General features: G+C 35.3%; 1 protein-coding gene across 1 annotated transcript; it reads right to left on the bottom strand.

Annotated features, from left to right (window-relative positions):
* Nucleotides 1-23,383, bottom strand: LOC149794050 (tubulin beta-2 chain-like). Its single transcript, XM_089967997.1, has 3 exons — nucleotides 22,647-23,383; nucleotides 9,472-9,684; nucleotides 1-7,713 (listed from the first exon to the last, which is right to left on the bottom strand). The coding sequence occupies exons 1-3, from the start codon at nucleotides 22,953-22,955 to the stop codon at nucleotides 6,895-6,897; spliced, it is 1,341 nt and encodes a 446-aa protein (XP_089824123.1). The 5' UTR covers nucleotides 22,956-23,383; the 3' UTR covers nucleotides 1-6,894.
* Nucleotides 23,384-23,556: the final 173 nt, after the last annotated feature.

Below are 23,556 nucleotides of genomic sequence, written 5' to 3'. Positions count from 1 at the left end.
AAAAAAAAAAAATGCTTTATTTTACAATCTATAAGTCAAAGAACAAGCATCCTTCTTAATAGCGTATTTGTGACCTGGTATTTGCAGTACTTGCATCGGAACAGCAGACTTCAGAATATGTAAACAAATTTAATTTTGAGTAGGAACTGCATGACATATCTACCACGTAAATATGCAGTGGTTGGATAAATTTCTGTCAGTTTGGAAACCGGTTTACGTCCACATTCTTCGGTGAACAGAGGTGAGTTTATTTACTTCTGTAAGTTAACATTTAAACCACGCTTGTATTTAGGATGGATTCCATGCTACAGGTTTACCGCCCCCTTCCAACCCCACCCTAAACACCCGCTATGAACAGAGCAATACTCTTAGTTTTGCTTCTTCTTTTTCTTCTTATTTTGGAGTTTTACGCCATTTTTGTTATGATATTGATATACATGACATAACATACCCCTGTGGGGGTAAAATGTCCATATTTAGACAGCCTAGATAATTTTCCTCGAATTCCTTTCTCGAGTCGAGTTGACAAATGGCCGCCAATATGTTCGTCAAAAACAAAACATTCCAGAAGGCGAATTTAACAGTTTCCCCACGTTCGCTGCCAATCAGTAAAGAGAATACTGAACAATAATATCATGGGTTTATTTGGACCAATCAGAATCAAATAAAGTGACATGTTCACATGGTATACTATAACAAATATGAAACTGTACACACTATAGGCAAAGTGTACTAAGTGATACATTGTTTTTCTTTTCATCACAATTATGTAAGATAAAGTTGAATGTCTTTGTCTTTGCATCTAAACGCACAATTAACTTTTGGTTCATGTGTATATTACATATTTTCAGTTTTATATACATACATATATAAAGAACATATAGATAGGTGACCTCATGCAAAAGTAACAAAGTCATCCATAGCTGTAACTTATATCAATGTATTGCATTCAAGCAAAGTGTTTTATCAAGGATGTGTATCTTATCGTTTACCTTTTACGTATGTAACCATGTATAACCTGTATTCATCTGTGTACAGAGTAGACTCAAAACTACAGTCTCATAATGCGCCTGCAGGTCAGGGTCTACGCTATAAGTTTGACTTTTAATTAACGGCATAGGCCTTGGCCTGGAAATAAAAAAATTCTAAGCTTGAGTCTGATATTGAATTTCTACTATCATCCAGTCGGTAACCACTTTTCAAAACTAGCCTCAATTGTGATTGGTGGGAAGAAAGTCTCAAAGTCAAATTTAAACTCACGAGTTGTATGATTTCCAGGCCTGACTTGCCGGCTTAGATCTAGGTCCATGCTGTTGCGTTTTATTTTTTTAATGGATATATACAGCCCGCACTTTTAGTGCTCGGTGTTTGGTGTTTTAAGGCACACAACCACATGTAGGTTATTTAGTTCGGAGTAAATTCCATTGTACACTGATACGCCACGGTAGAAAGTCATAGTTTATCCGATTGTAAAGTTCAAACCGAAAGCACACTTTGACCCGACACGCTAATCCAGTGATTCCCAACCCCCACGTCGAGTCCCAAGTTAGGGTCGTTAAGGACGCTCAAGAGGGTCGCCAGGATATTTTTTGAAGGTGGCAAAACTTCTCAAAATGAGGAAATCTAGTCGTGAGGCTCACAAAAATATATTTTAGGGTCGTGGCCAAACAAATGTTGGGAACAACTGCGCTAAGCACTGAGACACATGTGTTAATGAGATTATTACAGTATGTAAGTAAACGTTAAATGATTTTCAGTGTCACGTGGCCTCTACGGTATTATTACCAACATACGATTTTTTATCCTTGCTCAGTCACACAAGAATTAACACTCTCTCACAGGCCTTACATCAACATAATGGCGATTGAATCATTAGGTCAACTCATAGACTCACATATAAATAGTCCATACACGCTTGCTCTATAATAAAGGCTATAACAACAACAATAATATTACGACTTCTGATACATACACATATATCCCTAATTCTCGATATAGTAAACTATCAACATCAACATTCCTACGCAATTCCTACCTAACAAAGTATGAAAACAAATACAAATATAAAATGCCTAATTATACGTACATAGGCCAACAACGCATAACTCTGCATAATCCACAACTATATATTGAAATACATACAAGTACAAGGTCTAACACTACATACTATTAAATTCATCGTAGCAGATTACATAATCCATTTCGACTGTATCCTAACAGCTACATACATTAATCTTGAATATTAATAATTCGCTATGCGCGACGTTATGTCATGTTGATAATTCAGCTATACACAGTAGATTAAATTTCTACTAAAGTAAATAAGAACGTATAAATCTTACATAAACCTTTCTAGGAAAGTGGGACAGATTCGTGCGACGATATTTTATCTCGAAGGCCTTTGTTCCGAATCTCGTCCGAATTTCCTAGAACTCCTTTTTTCCCCTCTGTTTTACGAGTGCATAATTTGCTCTCTGAGTTCAGTGATGTTTCTTTAGTGGCGTCAAAAACTGTACTAATTCTTCCAAAATGAATGTATCAGGATAATGTCTGGCTGCGTGAGAAACCCGCCACAAGATTTGACTATCTTCTGATTTGGATACCGGTGGTCTCTTTGAAAACTGTCTGGGGTAGTAGCACTGATATGTTATAATGTCGCGTTACCGGTCTCTAAACCTAAGCCGACTAGTGACGTCACTGACTTATTGAAAAACAGTTTCTCGCCACCGCGGCAAGGTTCTCTTTGACTTAGCCGCGAACTTGACTGTGACGCAATGGGCTAAGTCACGGACAGGTATTTTTTTTGGGTCAGAATAGGTCTAAGGTCCTAATATTATATAACACATATTGACATTACCCAAAGTCAGATGACAATTATAAACATGAGGCAGGAATTGTAAGCAAATTTTCTCACACAACGTGACATTCTGCAATTAATAATATTTAGAGTGCGCGTTATTTCAATTATTATTTTTGTTGGTGAAAAATTAGATCCTATTAAATAATACACTAATGAATACAAACGTTCACCAAGACAATTTTGGCTGCTCTGATACAGCGATACATACGACTCGGGAATGTCGTATATTAGATGGCTATATATCAAATAGCCACCTTTCGTCAGGTGATGTCTTTATATCAACTAGTCACCTTTTATATCCTCTGATGTTTATATATCAAATGGCCACCTTTGTATTATGAAACGCACGATACAATTTTCAGCTCGATGTACTTAGAAAAGTTTATATTTTTATACACTTGCATGTATATAAAGTGACTGCATTTCCGACCTAGTTTTATTTTCACATTGTATCGCCTGTTCAGGTTTTGTTGCATTATAGCTACTTTTAACAATGGTTTACACTGTGCACTATTGAAGTGATCAGAGAGCAAGACTTATCGTCGTGAAGACATTAAAATGAGAAAATGAAAATCATCAAATGTTGTTTATGTAATGTTTACATGATTGCACGAGATAATTATGATTATACGAGATAAAAATGATTATACGAGGTAAATATGATTACACGAGATAAACATGATTATATGAGGTAAACATGATTACACGAGGTAAATATGATTACACGAGGTAAATATGATTACACGAGATAAACATGATTACACGAGATAAATATGATTACACGAGATAAATATGATTACACGAGATAAACATGATTACACGAGGTAAATATGATTACACGAGATAAATATGATTACACGAAGTAAATATGATTACAAGGGAACATATATCGGTAATATCAGCAACATATTGCGCTCGAATAGGCAGGGCCACCCCACCCCACCCTCGTGTAATATGTCCAGATATTTTTTTATATATTGTTGAGTGTCAATCACGTAGCCTACTTTTCCACTGACTTAGAGATTTGTTTTCTAATTGGTTTTTGCATAGCATTCTTTCCAAGTATTTTCGGGTCGCTAAGCGAGAGATTTATGTAGCTATTTTCCCCTACATGTTTCCAAGAAAGACGGACACGTTATTAATCCTGTTAATTTTTTTGGCGCTTCTAAGAATTTAGGAGGGGGATTATATACAGATTTTTTTGCTACACCATCTGTGTTAAGCGTGCATTAGTGGCAATGATATCGTACATAATATCGTACATGATTTTCCCTATCTTGTGCTAGAAAAATATCCTTAAACCCTACAACAACAGCAACAACAACAACAACCAATGCACGGACTGACATTTTGTTTTCAGCATACAAAATCATATTAAACAATCTAGGAACAAAAATGCATTATAATAATGAGCCTTCAAACCGGAATTACCCATAATTTCTACAATGACACAGGAAAGATGAAATGCTCGACAAGTTTATTCCAAGCAGGTGTGCTAATTTCTTTCTTTAATCATTTACCTGAATTCTCAAGGAAACGTGATTCAGCTGCATGCATTAAAATTCTGTAAATTAATGACACGTTATTACTAGTTTAATGTTTTTGCTACTAATTTGAAACAAGTACAATTACTGCAAAACATGTAATTGTATTTTTTATTTAAAAAATACAAATTCATAGACACAGTAAGCTGAAAATTGTATTTGCTGTAATCTGGTTATCAAGTTCCTTAAATTAAACAGCGGTAATTTTATCACATTTATTTGAAAATCGTATTTCGAAAACATAGCTACTTTGTTGCTACTTTTAGGATTTGGTTAACACTATTTAGCTCATGCGGTCAACTTGATTAACAGTACTAAATTATGTACTTGGGGAAAGCTTAAGTGCATTGAGCAGTGACATCTGGCGCATTAAGCAAGAAGAAAACAAGATGCAAGAAAAGCATATGTGTGATTGCTTTTGTTTTGTCTGTGTCTCGTTTTTTTCCGTGCCTTTTTCAAGATCCATGAGAAAAAAGAAGGCAGTGTTTCGTTCTCAAAGTACGTTGTCACCGAAATAAAATGTGACTTTGTAAAGGATACAAATTATATTGTCAAACAATATTGAAATAAATTATGTGAGACAGAGCGTACTGAGATATTCCTGACTGAACTGAAGTCAGCAAAACTAAACTCAAATATATTAAATTAACCTGAACTGAAATGAACTGCACGAAACAAAACTATACCACATAATATTATAATTGTGTTATGAAGTGTGCGCGTGTATGTGTGGTTTTAGGGAAACACACACACACACACACACACACACACACACACACATATCTGTGTAACTTTTAAACATATTAATAATTGAATTAATTTGACTTGGACACAAGATATTCAGATCTTACCATGCTCCATAATAGTATGCATAGTTAAGCAAACGATCTCTTTTTGTTCATGATTTATTGAAATACAGCTAATGCTTTATGCAGTAAATAATTTTCAATATTATGATACACGCGTTAAGATAATGAAGAGTTATAATGATTAAGGTACAAAATAAAAGAACAAAAACTGATATAATGCGTACGGCACATGTGTGTGGTACTGGCGGTATCAAATATACCGTTTATACTCACTTATTAGTCGGATCTAACTGCAAACTGCACGGACACATATCTGCCGTCGAATAATGCGCAGGCATATCTAGATCTATGCAGTTTCTTCAGACTAATCAATAGAAGAAAAAATAACAAAGACAGACTCTGATCTGACAGTGCATTATGCGACTGCAGATCAGGATCTATGTTGTTCGTAGTTGACAGACTTCTAACTGAGTACCTATGGTATGAACGTTTAAGTTCAGTGCCGTAGTTAGACGTGTAAAACACGCACACAATTTCGAGCGATTTCGATCAAGATGTGTCGGCTCATATGGAACTGTTGTGTTGGTCTCTGAAGGAATTCAGCTCGAATATGGCCTTTATAATGTGTCAGATGTAAAACTCATGCCTCTATAATGTGTCAAATATAAAATTCGTTCTTCTACAGTTTGTTAAATGTAAACCTCATGCCCCTACAATGTATCAAATGTAAAACACCTGCCTCTGCAATGTGTCAAACTATTTCACAACTAACCATGGTTACAAGACTGTGGAATAATCATAGTATATGTGAATCGGGTATCTAAAATAGTTCTAAACACTTTTCAATAGTATTTTAAAGTTTATAACGTAGGTTATCATTCATCTTTGAAATATGCTCGTCAGCAAAGGTGCTTTTTATTCTGTCTGTCTGTCAATCTCCCTGAAATTATATTACAAGTAAATCAGTTCTTAATTTCTTTTTACGTGTTTCAATTATGCTGAAATGTTAGATACTGTGTTTGCAAGTTGTTTGCATTTTAGTGTGAACCTGAATTCTAGCTAAGGAATCAAAATATATAGACATTCTGCAACTTAGAAAGATTCATAGAACTTTTGTAAATTTCTTAATACCGGTTTGTAAACTTGCTTTCTCGAACGATTTAAAATGATCCCTATCTCCACGCTGTGACGATGCATCCGCGTGCTCTTATTTTAAAACCAATACTACCGTAGCTTGGAATACATCATTAATTATTTGTTACATAAAAATGCTTATAACTCCGACGGTCTCCCTGCTAACAGAAAATAAATATAAAAGAAAAATATTTTTAAAAAATCATCGCGCATATGGCGCACTACGATCAACTTCCTAGGAGTCTCCCCTGACTTCAGTCAGTATACTCTTGACATAGTGACCTAACGAGTGGTTGATTAGCTGCACCTGGCGCATACCTATTTACATTTCATATTACAGTATTACATGCTAAAAGGGTACATGTATCAATCAGTCACATGTCTTAAAGAACGTTATTACAAAAGGTTCTTACAGCCATATTTTAAAAGAAATAAACATTTATGAAGCATTCACCTGCCGAAAGAGGCGATTTTGTTCTCCTTCCCTGATGTTGCTGCTTAACACAAGTTTGAACGTATTTGATAAATCCATTGCTTTTCAAACATCTTAAGCAGGCAGCTCTTCTGCTTCGTCTTCACCGGAAGCTACATCGTCTTCGGTCGTTGCATCTTGATATTGTTGATACTCTGACACCAGATCGTTCATGTTAGACTCTGCCTCTGTGAATTCCATCTCATCCATTCCCTCCCCTATGTACCAATGGAGGAAAGCCTTTCGGCGGAACATAGACGTGAACTGTTCTGACACACGTTTGAAAACCTCTTGTATCGCGGTTGTGTTTCCAATAAACGTTGAAGACATCTTTAGACCCTTTGGCGGTATGTCACACACGGCCGTTTTTACATTGTTTGGGATCCATTCGACGAAATAACTGCTATTTTTGTCGTGTATTTTCATCAATTGCTCCTCAACTTCTTTCATTGACATGGGACCTCTAAATACTGATGCAACCGTTAGATAACGACCATGCAACGGATTGCATGCTGCCATCATATTTTTGGCATCAAACATTTGTTGTGTAAGTTCGGGAACAGAAACTGCCTGAAAACTCTGGCTCCCTCTAGCAGTCAGCGGTGCAAATCCGGGCACAAAGAAATGCAGGCGGGGGAACGGAACCATATTTACCGCCAGTTTTCTGAGATCTGCATTCAGTTGTCCAGGAAATCGTAGGCATGTGGTCACACCGGACATGCACATGGAGACAAGATGGTTGAGATCGCTGTAGTTTGGGTTTTTCAGTTTCAGAGTCCGAAAGCAGATGTCATATAAAGCTTCGTTGTCGATACAGAACGTTTGATCGGCATTTTCCACCAGCTGATGCACAGAGAGCACCGAGTTGTAGGGTTCCACAACTGTGTCAGACACCTGAAAAAAGAAAAACATTTTTGTGTGTATAAATCATGTTTAATTTTATAATCGACGAAAAAAAGAAAACGAATGTTGCCGATGGAAAACAGCGAAGATCGATACTTCTTTCTTGTTTCCGTATGACCTAGCTGTTTAGATTAATTACTTTCAATAGTGTGTATCATGACATCTGCTTGAACACACGCTTGGCATGAAGTGATTTCAGTATGGTTGGCCTTTATTAAAATATTTCTTTTAAATTGCAATTTTAACACTAAAAATATAGGAGTCCCGTCTATTCCTACTATAGTATATTGCGAACAACAAAAATGCCAAGATGTCAAAGCCAATGCTCGTTGCATACATACTTGAGAAACTCTTTCGTGTGTTAGATAAAAGAAACAAACAAATTAAATCAACTTACTGTTGCAATTATATGGTCTTAAATTAAGTAACAGAAAAGAGCAAAAGCCAACAAGTTTAGTAAACTTCAAATAATTTATTTACCTATAAGCAAAGTGAACATTTAAAAAGAACTTCCAGTATCGTGAAATAAATCCCACGTAGTCCTAATAGTTCTATCAAAATCCAAAAGTAAAGAGGATGATTTCCAGTGGTGTTCCAATTGAATTCCAATCCAGTGGTGTTCCAAATGAATTCCAATCCTGAAATTGCTGATGACCAATATTCTGGAAGATGTTTCTAAATTAATTTATAATAGTTCCAAAATAGCGACTTCGTCCGAAAGTATTATTGAGCATTTTGTAGTTGCAAAGAATAATTTAAATAAATAAATTCTCTGAAATTAAATCTGAACATAACTTAAGTTAAAGATAAGAATGAATAATTTTGATGGAAACATCCCTAATATAAAAACTTAGGCACAATCAAACGACTTGGGTGAGTTATTTTAATGGAATTTTCCATTAAACTGTAAATAATTTTTTTTATTGGAATCTTTTAGGATCAAAATCAAGTCTGTATTTAGAACTCAAAAGCAAGCAAACATGTTTACTCTACATGACATTATTCATGTAGGCCCAAACTCCTACCTTCAATTATGGACAAAAGTCAGTCAATCATACAGTACAAATGAAAGATACATTACGCTCTCACATTCACTTCTTTAACGTCCCTTAACAGCAATATTGTAGACACCAGCCCATATTAAACAACTAACTGAAAGACGCCATTTATCTCACTTCGAGGAGGTGGCTGTTTAAGACGGGATATATACTTTTATGGAATACAGATTTATAATAACAGTTAATGACGACAGTACACAAAAACAATGAGGCAGAAAAATCTGACATGGGCTAATTTTCGACCTTTATCCAAAAACACAGATGATGGACAGAGAATTGAAAAATCTAATAGATTTCCACATAATGAATGGAAAAAAGATTAGTGAAACATTTTACAAATGGTTTGTGTAGAACACGAATGGTAAAGTATTTTGAAAAGGTGTGCACGATGTTGTTGAATAGTAATGGGTATCTTTCCTTTTACTGCATCGACTCAACAAAGGGTTGATCTGAAACGAAGCTAAATCAAAGAGTGAATACAAACATCAAGGAATATATCATTGATTTACTCAGCATGTGAAGATGTTTTGATTTGACTGAACCTTTCGTTTAAAGGAGTGAGGCCACTCGCAAACTTCTCTTTCTTTTGATACAAGCATAAACGAATTCACCTTTTTCGCTTATTAGCATTATTTTGTTCTGTTATAAATGGGGCAGACAATCCAAAATCAGAGTAGAATAACCTAATTACCTTTGGAGAAGGCAAGACGGAAAATGACGTCATTATTCTGTCCGGAAACTCTTCCCTGATTTTAGACATGATTAATGTCCCCATTCCGGAACCGGTGCCGCCACCCAACGAATGACACAGCTGGAATCCCTGAAGACAGTCGCAACTTTCATACTCTTTCCGGATTACGTCGAGAACTTGGTCCATTAGCTCCGCCCCTTCTGTGTAGTGTCCCTGAAGCGAAAGAGACGGTGTTCATGTACTGCTGACTGTCTGTAATTTTAACTACAAGCTAGAACTCTATTTCTAATAAGTAAAACTATTCTGTTCAGACGTTTCTTATTGTGCATCATTTGTTGAATTTTCATAAGCTACTTTCGTACAATTTCTCAAAAATTAATCTTGAAAAGCGTTGAAAATAAATATTAACATGGTTTTTGTGATAAATATTTAATCCGACAGCAAAATTGCTACTCAAGAAAAGTTGCATTCATCATTCAAGCCAGAAAATGAAAGTGGATAAAATATTATTAAATCACCTCTTCAGAAGAGCCAGAGGAATCTCAATAGCGGCTTCTGATCGGTTAATGTCAGTGATGGCGAAAGAGTACACTGATTTAATGTCAGTGATAACGTAAAAGTAAAATCATAGTAACTCAGCAATTAGTTACATTAATACTGAGGTTTCTGGTGGAACCGTTATACCATTCGTAATCATAGTTCGATAAAGAGTGAGGTAATTCCAAAGCACTAACCATGACTATTTGGACACATTTTACTTTGTGAACTTATGTTTCACTGAGTAAGGATATCTTTGTAATTGTTGCTGTTTTCTTACAAACGTCAGGGGTTTGAGATCTTTTCTTTGCAGTTGTTGTAAAGTAGTTTTAAAAGTGTTTTGTAACTCCCTATGAGTAGTACCAAAAATTATATCAAATATTTTATGAAGGTTTTATCTGCTGTAACTGCCCGGCAGAGTTAAAAGTTTTCAAAGTTTCGAAAAATATATGACAATGTGTGTGTGTGTGTGTGTGTGTGTGTGTGTGTACATTCAGTAATTCGTTTCTTTCTACATCACCTACCGTCCAAGAATCCCGAGATTTAAGTTTTGTGCTGGGGACGGAGCAGTAGTTCATTTATAGACCGATGAAAACTGATATGACGAATATATCTGCAGACGTACATATGAACAAAATACTGCTCATTAAAATGTGTATGTACTATATTTATATAGATGCGAATCGTTACTTTTCATTCACGAGATGGGTATTTTCCCTGTGATCACAAGTGTAAAGTATCTAGTTGTATGTCATAAATGGAGCCCACAATCCAGAGAGCAAGAGATAGGGAGAAAAAATACAAATAATATTATAGTTGTTAATAATGTAATTTAAAGCAGAAGAATGACTTAAATATACACTAAATCAATTAACATGTTTTAATTACTTGTTATTTCGCTTAATTTTTTTTTATACTAACTTCCATGTTTCGGCTGTACGTGCATTGCCGAGCTTTCATGATTCAAGAATTCAAGAAGCTAACCTTGTTTTTGCTTTTGTAGTGCTCTACATATAGTTTTATCCCATGAGAAAGCCCATACCTGATATATATATATATATATATATATATATATATATATATATATATATATATATATATATATATATATATATATATATATATATATATATATATATATATATATATATATATATATATACATACATATATATATATATATATATATATATATATATATATATATATATATATATATATATATATATATATATATATATATATATATATATATATATATATATATATATATATATATATATATATATATATATATATATATATATATATATATAAAGAGATATTTTAAGAGAGTTACGGTGAGGAAATATATAATATTGACATCATAGAAATTAACTGGAATGACCTAGAGCACAGGAATCTGGCGTTTTATCAATAATGTACAGTACGACGAATTTTTATTACCGATAAGGTGATTTCATCTTGTCAGAGATTTCGCCGTACTTTATTGATAACACGTCAGACTCCTGTGCTTAGAGCTAGGTATTGCCAGCCATGCTGTAACACGATACTTGTCATCGATACATGTATGACAAAATTATCGCATGTATAGTGTAAAAGGAAAACTGCAGTTTTCCAGCAATTAGCTGCATTGTCAGTAATTGAATGTAAGTAGATTCTCTTTAGTTGGAATATAGGCAGGACAACTGTGACTGCCACATCTTTGGGTGAATTTCGAAGAAACTTCTCCCAGTATATTTCTGGAATCGTCAACTGATTGACCTGAGGGATATCTTTTTTTATGGAGCCGATTCGAAAACTGTCGTATTAGCTGTAATGCCTTTTTCACGTAAAATGACACAAAGGTGGTTTTACCACTTATTTTGCTAAGTTTTGCAGTTCAGACAAATGACCTTCTTGCTAGTCATTAGGGAGCCGAAACGTTTCATAATGTCTAATTTGACCAGAGATGGAGCCTAACAAATTGTGTCGCCTTCGAGGTATGCCATACAAAAGTGATCAAAATATACATCGTTTATATCATTGCTGAAATCTATTGTACAATAACATGAACTACATGAACAAATACAAATCTTTTCTTTGTATTTTTTACGTGCCTGTTAAGATACGAAAAAATAATTTAAACAACTAAAAAGATAATATAAACCATTTTTATGCGCTTTTAGGGTTGTTAGACCAGTAATAAATCCATGCTGTAAGCGTAGAAATACAACAAATAACCACTGGGAGGAGGATACGTCTTGCCGGTACAAAACCAAAGGTACATATGGTATTATTAATAAGCGCTGTCAATTTTTTTGTAGAGTGAAATTTGAAGAAAAGATTATGCTGTATTTAATTAGGTATATATTGTAGGCATAAGATGACACAGCGTCAACATTGACACAAATGGTCTATGTAGTACCGGGAAATATATTTTCTTCATGTTTTAACGTTAAAGGGCAGAAAGATACTGAGAAAATTTTAATTTTCGTACGGGTTATATAATTTAGTTCATGCGTCATTCAACTATCGTTCTGTTTCGACCCTTTAAGTTTGTATAGCAAGACGCTATCGTCAGAGAAAATATCGCTATGTAGAAATGCATCGATGATATCGAACCAGCTAAAATGAACTAATGCGAAATCGATAAAGCTGAAATTTGTCCAGAGAAGTGTTAGGGGTTTGCCCATGTGGTTTCGGCAGCTGGAATTTGTCAGAACATTGATTGACTTGTGAAGAATGAAGCCACAGTAATCATATCGGTACCTCGGAAAATCACAGACGATTTGTCTGGTATTAAAAGAAAATGTCGCAACATTCTGTAGTATTAGATATTCCGTCACAACATTCTGTAGTAGTAGATATACCGTCGCAACATTCTGTAGTATTAGATATACCGTCGCAACATTCTGTAGTATTAGATATACCGATGACCATATATTTTTGATAGAGGAAGATATAGTGATTTTTTGCAACACCCAAAGTGACAGGATGGGGTTAGCGATCGTATGTTTGCATTGCAGTTAAATGAATCACAGGCGGTTAACTTCTTTGCTGACATGTAGACAAATCGTAATCGCTATTTTAAATTTGTACTAGCAAAGCATAATGCTCGTGAACAGCTTTATGAACTGTTCTTTTGACGCGAATTTTGTTTGGAAAGCATGGCTGATTCATGAAATTTATGGGAATGTCCGCATAAAAAGTATAAAAAGTTATATGAGAAATATGAAGTAGAAGAACCGTACTGTATATTAACCTATTGGTCTTTTGAAAATGTATATACGCAATATTAATTAATACCAACACGAAGTAATGACAGATACCTATTTAACAATGTACAATAATCTTCAAATTACACATTGTAATTCAAAATGCAACAGAGTGAATCGTAATCGAACCTGTCGTCGCTTGCGTCAGAATACGAATCATTATGAGGTTTGAATGTTTGTTAATTACCAGAAAACACTAGCAAACAGTCAGCAGAAGACAAAAGGAAAGGAAAAAACAAAGAAAGGACAGACATATATAAGCAGCAAATGCAACAAATGCATAACTACATAGTTATCATTTTCTACAGTATTTAATTAAGGCTGGTGTAAATGGTGATTATTTTATTAAATGGTTAACACATTCTTGTACAGTATTTAATTAAGGATGGTTAAAAATTGTATTTTTATTAAATGCTTAATAAATTCTTGTACAGTATTTAATTAAGGATGGTTGATGTATTTTTATTAAATGTTTAATAAACTCTTGTACAGCATTTAATTAAGGCTGGTTGAATAAGTGTATTTTGTAAACGTTTCATAACTTAATTAAAAGAGTATAGTGCAGACATTAATAATTCACTGTGAATTTTTGAAGATCTACAAAAGTGTGATAAAAATTCTCACAAATTTTCCGATTATTGCTTGAAGGAAACTCTTCAAACGTAGCCAAATCCGGGGGTCTCGAATGCTATTTAATTATTTATTTGTGTCTATATTTCATGTACCTCTGACATTCTAATTTAAAATGAAGTTTATCCTCTGATATATTGCAAGAACTACACGTTCTATTTTCTTATGGAAGTGTTTGCGATTTAACCAATCTGCCTGTTTTAAGATATTGTTTCTTCTTTTACATTCTTCCTATTTAGTTAGTGTTGTCGTAACATTTTAATAGTAATTAAAGTAAGACATACTTCATATTGAAAAAACACTATTTGCAAGATAAATTTAAATCCGTGCACTAATAGAAGATTCAAGCGAAGAATTTAAATTTTGAATAAAATTATTTTTCATGTTGTCCGTTACTACTTGCAGGAACACATTACTTAGACCTTGTTGCAACCGTGTCCAAAATCACGTGTTTCAGAATGTTATTTCATTTTTTCTACCCATAAAAATTTATTTGGGTTTACTCTATATTTTTAAAATAAAATGTCATAAGCAATTTCTGTACATCTCCTACTGCTAAAATTTAAATTTTGTCTATCAATAATTTCAAAGAGTTTAAGTATTCTAAGAGGATTTCTTCCAGATTCACGATGTCATTCCGTGTCGGATTTATAATCGTATTGTCTTTCATCTCGATCAGAGGCTGCTGACAGAGAATCATTATGGCTTTAAGAAAGGACGAGTGGACTAACAGACATGGTGTTTGAAGCTCGTCAACTTCAGAAAAATGCCAGATACCCGACATTGATCGATGTGACAAAAGTCTTTGACACAGTCAGCAATGGAGACCATTGGAAGATAATAGCAAAACTGGTTGCCCAGATAAATACATTCCATGACTGCATGTTCTCTCGTGTCGTGGGCGACAAAGAGTCAAATGAACCATTCCCAGTCACCAATGGAGTCAAGCAGGGCTGTGTGTTGGCCCCACACCTTCTTCAGTATGCCATGCTTACTTATAACCTCTGTGACCATGATACATGTACTGGGATCGACGTTTTATACAAAAACTGATGGATAAGTCTTCAATATGAGGAAACTACATGCGAAGACAACGTTACAAGAAGTGATTATAAGTAATCGCCTATTTGCTGACGACTGTTTCCTGAATGCAAAATCTGAATCTGGCATGCAGCACAGTATGGACCATTTCTCTTCAGTCTGTGACAGATTCGGTCTCACAATCAGTATCAAGAAGACAGAAGTGATGCACCAATCTGCACCATGAAAGCCTTACGCGGAACCTAACATAACAGTAAAGGGACAAGTTCGCATATCTCAGCAGCACACTGTCACGTGCAGTTCACGTTGATGATGAAACCAACAGCAGAATAGCTAAAGCAAGTGTTTATTTCTGATATGATAACTGTGCGCACATATGGGGGCGCAGAGGGATCAGTCTATAAACACAACTTCAGGTCTACAAGGCCATTGTGTTGCTGACCCTGTGTATGCTTGCGAAACATGGACAATGCACAGACGCTATGCCAAGAAGATGAATCGTTTTCACATGGGCTGCATGAGGAAAAATGAGGATAAGACGGCAGGACAGGGTCTCTGACACGGAGGCTCTCAACGGGCAGGCATTCCAAGCATCCACACTGCTATTGAAATCACAGATGAGATGGGCAACATTGCAAATGAGCCGCCCATTATAACAACATTTTCTAGATATATAAATTTACTTTCGATTTCAATGTCAGTTCCATCATAATAAAGTCTTGTTGTTTATGATTCTGCCATCATTCGCAACTCCTCCAACGGTCTGAGAATATCATAGCTTTAGTGTAAGAAATATTTATTATTAATTTCAGTCAAGAGTCTTCCAATGTATCTAATCCTGATTGTAAACCATCACTTCTTGTTGAAATAAAAATACATATCGTCAGAAATATCTTTATTATACCAGTGTCAGTACCATCAATACCCTTTTAAATGAAAATGTTCTTTATATCATTATAAACACTGAAAATAAGAACGGTAATAAATTAGCCTTGTCGTACACCAATATTATAATAAAAGTCATTCGAAGGATCATTATTGTATTTAGATTTGTTACACAGTATTGTATATGCATTTCATTATTTTGAATATTCTACCATGACAATTTTATCAAGCTTATATCATAAAGAGACTTAGAATGTAACGGAATGTAACCGAATGCATTTATATACTCAATTCATGCACCAAAACGTTTCCCCCTGAAATAGGTTAATTAATGAGTGAGGTGTAAATATATCAATAGTTGACCTATCGGATATAAATCCAGCTTGAGCCTCAGTATTAAAGCATTTTCTTCTATACTACTCATTTAATAGTTTATTCAAAACACAGGCACAAACTTCTATATTACATCGATTAAAGCAATTTATCTTAAGTTTTGAACCTTTTATTTGACCTTTTGACTACGACTGTGAACTATTATCTGTATGAAAGATAAAATAAAATAAACAATATAAATAAGACAACAATTATCTTGAACCATATATTGCAAGTGCATTCAATATTTTATCTGAACTAGCACATTTTCCATATTTTAATTGCTTAGTGGCCTTATAAATTGTCACTGCAACATATTTATTTTGAAGAGGTATTTTCGTGAGCATTAGGTAATTATCTTGAACATTTTAGTCCTTTTTCAGAATTAGAGAGACATGTCAGGAGTCTCCAAGTGTAGAGCAAGTTTCTCATGATAAGCGTATATAGGAACCCTTCTTTAAATACCAGATAAAGAAGGAGGTAAGACTCTGCCCTGTGGAGCACCTTGTCTGAATTAAAACCATCTGTACCGGCATTTGTTCGCTATAACCACTTTGTACATCCTGTTATGTATATCCAGTTATCATGAGGAGTTTGCCTTAAATTCCAATACTGAAGCAATTTAAGAGTAAGGCAGCATGTTAAACAGTATGAGGCGCCTTTTTGGTATAAAACAACGCAAAATATAAAGAACTACTACAGTAAGATACCTAGTGATCTTGGGTGTCGGGTTTAGAGTGCTGAATACATGGAAGGATGGGGGGACGAGGGCGTAAGATACTCATCGCCTGGGTCGCCATTTGATGTATGACCGACCCTACACAGATGAGTTAATCAAAGACCATACCAACAACCCAAAACAGCTTTAAACATGAACATAACATGTGCTAAAGTAAATTTCCAATTACTTAAATGGCACAGGGCATCCCAATTTTGTTAAACTCGCAAGTTTGGCGGACCCGGACTTAGGTGACTGCAGTTTAGGATGGCATTGCGCCACCTCGAAGCCAGCCGAACTTGCAAAAAGCGTGAAAAGTAAACAGACGCAAGGCCTAAAGTGCTTGTGTGAAAAGCATGTAAGTTTGTTATACTTTGAAACATCTACTCTATATCTATCCACTTGCATTGCGCTAGCATCCGTGAGACCTGTAATTATTACACGCAGTTCTATTAAATATCTATTCTGCTGGATATCACTTCAGATGGCAAACACGCACAAAAATATGTATATGGAATTTTGAACTCTGTGAGCAAGCTTTGCAACTTTAACCCTTCGTTTATATGTAATCTATGGGCCCCGTTCTGGTTGCAAGTTATGCTCGATACATTAAAAAAATAGTGAATAACCTGATTTTCCTCAAGTAATTTTGGTAAAGAATTAAAATACAATATCAAGCTGATTAAAGTTTATTGTTGTTGTTGTTCTGTTGGAATGCTGGAACTAACAATAAGATAGCGACAATGTTTTGCCTCACCTATAATGACGGTATTGTCTGTACACTGTTAATTTATCTAGAGATTATAATTCTGTTACTATGCATGGCATGACCAATTACTTTAACGACTGTTGGTACCGATTACTCCGGATTGTTTAAGATATCTTTGTGCCAGGCCCCCTTCTTGCCCCCCCCCCCCCCCACTCATTTTACTCGTAATGGTTGACGGGAATCTTTGAAGCCAAATTGAAATCGCTTTGTATTGAAAGTATTCTTGCAACAAAGATAAAATAAAATATCTTACACAAATTGGACAGCGTGTTGTTGCATTGTTAATTCCCCCCCCCCCCCCCCGGCCCCGTTTCACAGAAGCACGTGCTTTATTTATATTTGTGTGAGCGGTACAGTCATTTCCGAAACTGTTAAACTGGCCCCGGTCTGAACTCGTTAGTATCCAATTCAGCTTCATCAGGTTTACAACTTCGGATGCCTATTGGAGACAAATTGGCGATAATGGTTGGGATTCTTCCCTCATGTATTTGTTAATCGCAAAAACATAAGAAACAATATAATGCTGCCATTACACCGACTTTGTCAAAAGCCTTCATCTCTGATAATTTGTCATTTTTAAAATAAAAATCGAAGAAGGAAAAGAAACTACAACTATTGGTTCTGTTTTGACATTGCATCGTTCAATTTAAAACAATATACAGAAGTCAAAACCGTCCAAGTTAAAATTGTCTAGGTAGGTTTAAATTATGGGTGAAGACTATTGATTTATAATAAAATTATGAAGGACTGAAATGTCCCCTCGATATAACTACAACACGGTACAACATTAAGGTAATATGCTAATCAGATATAAATCAATCTGCAGACGGACAACTAAAACCTCAGCTCTGACAAATCCGTTGGATCAGTAATACTATCCACCGGTCTTATTCCTAGGTAAGTGGACTTGTCTCAAATGAATATAATAAAACGGGTATGAGACTCCTCTCATGGTTAATTGATATGTATATTGTGCTAACTGAGTACCTGCCAAGACTCTTCACTTGACGAGGTACACCGAATGCCAGCGGCGGAAATGGCCGCATATTATTCCGTCCATTAAATAAAAATAAGTCTTCGTTTGGATTTTGTGGGTTCAAGGCCATTTTTCAGCACATGACAGGTTATACATGGCGTCAAGTATATTCGGTGGAGGGAAGCTACTGCCAAGTTTTTGTTTAAATACTTACGCTGCCAGAGCCGAGACTCGAACCCACGCGGACAGAGACAGGATGTGAGCGATCTGTAAAGGCGAGATCCTTTAAACAAATAAGGGTAATATTATGTATAGAATATATCAGTATAAAGTGATCTCAATTACCTTCAAACCTATGCGTTTTGAATGCATGTATTACCATGATCAATACAATAGTTAAAAGATATAAGCATATCTGTAAAACTGTTGTGGTTTCAGTTATAGGGATATTTGCCACAAGTCAGTATCCAAATAATTTTATTTCTACTGACATTCCTACACAACCCGAAACACAGGAATGTATGTAGCCTCTGAAGCTGAAATTATGGAGCGTGCATTTTTGAGAGAGGTAATTAGGTACCACACACACACACACACACACACACACACTGATATATATATATATATATATATATATATATATATATATATATATATATATATATATATATATATATATATATATATATATATATATATATATATATATATATATATATATATATATATATGCATGTGTGTGTGTGTAAAGAGAGAGAAAGAGAGAGAGATATGTTCACACCCCCTAGCCATGGCTTGTATTAACTCTGAAGCTGACGAACAGTACGGTCAACAAATGGCAGTCCCAAAAATTGTCGTTAAACTTACTTATGAGTAATTAGCTTAAGAACAAAAAACATTTATTAATATAAATAAAAATCGCTACCCTTTGTAACGATCGGCGGACACTTTACAAACTAAGGCCGGTGGAAGAATCCAAAAGTCCCAAAATGTGTCTTCCTGGCCGCTCTATTGCATAATCATTAACTTTCGCACTACTTTTGTGTTTGTAAAGTTTGTTATAAAATTTCGATAATAGTTTGGAACGAATATTGAAGTTTCAATGAATATTGCGGCAATTAAACAATAAAGCTAGGCCAGTCACAAAAGACTATGGAAGGGTAGTCGTAGTCGCGTTGGATCACATAACCTAGGTAGTCGCTCTAGACAATATATGGCTAGTCGTAGTCATTCTAGACCATATAAGGTTAGTCGTAGTCAGTTTAGAATTTAGACTAATGATGGGTAGTCTCTGTCGCGCTAGATTGTAGAATGTTTGTCGTAGTCACTCAGGGCCACAGAAGGATAATCGTTGTTGCGCTAGACATTAGAAGGTTTTTGCATAGATTACAGAAAGACCACTTAATTTCCTCGTGGGGTGGTATTTGGGTCGGTGTCGGGTTGGGTACTGTGATTTTATTTTAAGTCAGATTATGTTTTCCTTTTTAAGGGCCAATTTCTTTTTCTTTCATTACATCTCACTTTCCCTCCTCCTGAAAATTAAATAATTGTTCCTTAGAAATAATGTTAATCGGCTGTGTCGCTTTATAAAAAAACGCAACTACCTGGCCAGACTGAGTACGTAAAACTATCCCGAAAGAAAATATGTATAATTTCCGGGAGTTGGTGTGCAGAATTGTTCACGCGGAAGGACAAATTTGAGAAGAGACTGGTTTGCTTTTGCTCAAAAATGGCCAACTAGTTTAATGTTCAGCCACGATACATTTTTTTTAATTGAAAAATGGATGTTCGTCTAAAACATCGTTTTAAATGCCGAGTCATTTATGGGACTGTATGAGTTTAAACTCGACCAATACACTTTATAAGATATCAAATAAACGTTTGTTAGTTTAAAAAAGAATAAAGCAAGACCTCTTATAACTTCCCTCTGTATGATTCGGGCTATATGCCTTGAGGATACTGGGGACAGACCATTTTATTTTCTAGTTGGGTGTTTGGAATAAAAAAAACCTCGAAATTCTAGAAGTTAAATAATTCAAACAATTCGTTTTTTTTGTTGAGAAAAAAAGTTATTATTTATGTTTTATTAGTTGAAAACAAAATGTTCTAAGCGTAGAAGAAAAGTTAAAACCTTGTAAATTTCATTCCCCCACCCACTTTAGCCGGTCCTTATCGTGATATTTTTAAGTGTCTGCTTTCATCCATGTACCTTGTGTATTAATACGCTGTCAGTATTGTATACAGATCGAAGTTGCCTAAAGGTAACCCCAGTTCTCTATAAATCAATTATCTGTCTCAAACGGCTACTTTTCCAAATTCACTAAAAATGATCTTTGCGGATTTAAAACCTATATAAAACAGCCACCTTTCTGTATAGACTATCTTATACACTTCATAAAGGTGGCTGCTTTACACACACACACACACACACACACACACACACACACATGCAGAGAGAGAGAGAGAGAGAGAGAGAGAGAGTATTATGTGTGAGTAACAGAGCAGTGTTATACAGCCAGGTTATTTTAATGTAATGCTAATTTCAACATTGGCTGAATGTAAATGTCCAGCTGATTTCAATTTAGAACAAAGACCACCTGGATATGTTTTGCAAATTTCCAAGAAAGTAGCAGTTCATGCCCTTCAATGAATGTATTCTGGCGATAAAATGTAACCATAATTGTCTATTTGTCGATAGGAAAACCAGCTACAAGCTAAGATATTTTGTATAATGAAGTAAATATATAATATGACCTAGGTAAATGCACATAAGGAGTTCGACCCAAACACACATTCCTCTCGGTTTTCGCTACGAACCCGTGGGCTATCAGTAAATCTGACAAGAAGTCTAGGATGCTTTGGAGCAGAGACGGTCAGAAATACCACCCATCACAGACCACTTCGAAAAACGAAGACCACGAATTCACTATCGTATTTATCCCTGTTAAATGCGCATTCCAGTGAGAACAACATATATCCAGACTTACTGTCGCAACATGTTCGTAGTACTTATTATTTTAAGGCAAAGAGCATTGCCAGATCTACTGATGCATTATGTGACGTCAGATCAGGGTCTACGCAGTTCACACCACGGTGTACTAGTTTCTATTTTGATACGACAATCGTCTGCAATTTAGACTGAACACATATAGCGTGAGAGCGATATATAGGCTGCCTTATATGTTTCCAAAGGATTTTGATAGAGCGATATATATCTTACATATTTCCACCACGCCGGTGGCCTAGTGGTTAGAGCTCCCGCCGCCTAAGATGCGGGAGATCGCTAGTTCGAACCCCGGCCGAATCATTCCAAAGACTTCTAAAAATGGTACTAACAGCTGCCTCGCTTGGCACTCAGCATTAAGAGGTTAGTGTTAGGACTGGATGGCCTGGTGTCTGGATAAGGTGACTGGGTGGGATATGATGCTACATGTCTGCGGCATGATGCCCCAGTGCTTGACATCACTATAAATTGCCACACTGCAGACAACGTAGTGATATGACTGAAAAAGTGTTAAAAGCTACGTTAAAAGTCCAAGTCATGCACACAAACATATTTCGTAATAATTTTATAAAGAAAATATATAAAAATATTAAATTCTGAAGCATACTGGCACTTGAATAGAAAATGAATCGGAAAGGAAAGCGACCATTTAATTACAAAAACGAATACGTGTTATGATGATATTGCAATTATTGTACTTTTTGTTGCATTTCACAGTTTAGTTTTAATTTAGTACAAAGATCTAAGGTTTGCGCAAAATATTTACTCAGCGAATAATATACTTAATATACCTGTATAACTTGATTTTCTTTCATCTTTTCAAATTCCAATGCATTTTGTAATTTTAATTTGTGTGCATTGTATGTAATTAAAAGAGTTAATACCGCATACTAATTGCGTCCATAGTCATGTGCAGCAATTTATTAGTTTAGATATTCTGCGTAAGAAGATAAAAAAAGGCGAATATCTGAAAAGTTAGCAATTACCTTGGCAAAGTTGTTCCCAGCTCCAGATGAACCAGCAACAAAGTTATCTGGTCGGAAAAGTTTTCCATACGTACAGGCCTTTGCTACATCAATAGTTCCCGGTTCCAGGTCTACCAACAAGCATCGAGGAACGTATTTTCCTTCCGATCCCTCCTTGTAATAGACATCAATCCTTTCCAGCTGAAGGTCACTCGCCCCTTGGGCCTCTCCTGTAGGATTTATCCCATGTTCATCCGAAATTACTTCCCAGAATTTGGTCCCTATTTGGTTCCCACACTGCCCCACCTGAATATGGACTATTTCCCTCATGCCGAGAATTCGCTACGTGACCGGAGAGAAACTAACACACCTGAGTAGATCGGAGTAGTTTTGTACCTGACACAAGTAAATGGGCGTTAGTACAGTTTCTACCTGCAATGGGAATAAATGTAGCTTGTATGTTTCAAAGTCCCGGTGTCAACTGTCTTCTCTCACAGATATGCGATTATGGTACAGGTAAGTTGATGAGGCCGGCGATGAGCAAGGAATAATTATATATACATGTTTATGCACATCTGACTTTCACTCTGTTCTTTTTTTTTTTTTTTTTTTTTTTTTTGCTTGCATGCCAGGCCTTCTCTCCTCTCTTCTTTCTATCCTTCCGTCTTATTACTCTCAGTATGTCTGTTGTTTGTCGTTCTCTGTTTTGTCGATTTCTCATCTATATGCGTCACTTTTCTAAGATGATGTCGAATAGTCCGAAGGCTACGTAATTTGCTACTGACGTGATGTGAAATATATCACGCTAAACATGATTGATAGTAACATTTCACCATTTGATAAATACCCTGTGTGTGTGTATATATATATATATATATATATATATATATATATATATATATATATATATATATATATATATATATATATA

This window comes from Sinohyriopsis cumingii, chromosome 8 (genome assembly GCF_028554795.1).
Source record: "Sinohyriopsis cumingii isolate HCF-2022 chromosome 8, ASM2855479v2, whole genome shotgun sequence".
Classification (NCBI taxonomy): Eukaryota; Metazoa; Mollusca; class Bivalvia; order Unionida; family Unionidae; genus Sinohyriopsis; species Sinohyriopsis cumingii.
The sequence above is the reverse complement of the archived record's forward strand: the minus strand, read 5'-3'. Positions and strand labels throughout refer to the sequence as shown.

Bases quoted from the DNA above. Each gene is read 5' to 3' on its own strand.
- LOC149794050 (XM_089967997.1), bottom strand. From the start codon at position 22,955: ATGAGGGAAATAGTCCATATTCAGGTGGGGCAGTGTGGGAACCAAATA. The intron at 9,685-22,646 runs GTAATTGCTAAC...CTTTCGCTTCAG, and splicing joins CTGGGAACAACTTTGCCAAG to GGACACTACACAGAAGGGGC. The intron at 7,714-9,471 runs GTAATTAGGTTA...TTCTTTTTTCAG, and splicing joins CCGTCTTGCCTTCTCCAAAG to GTGTCTGACACAGTTGTGGA.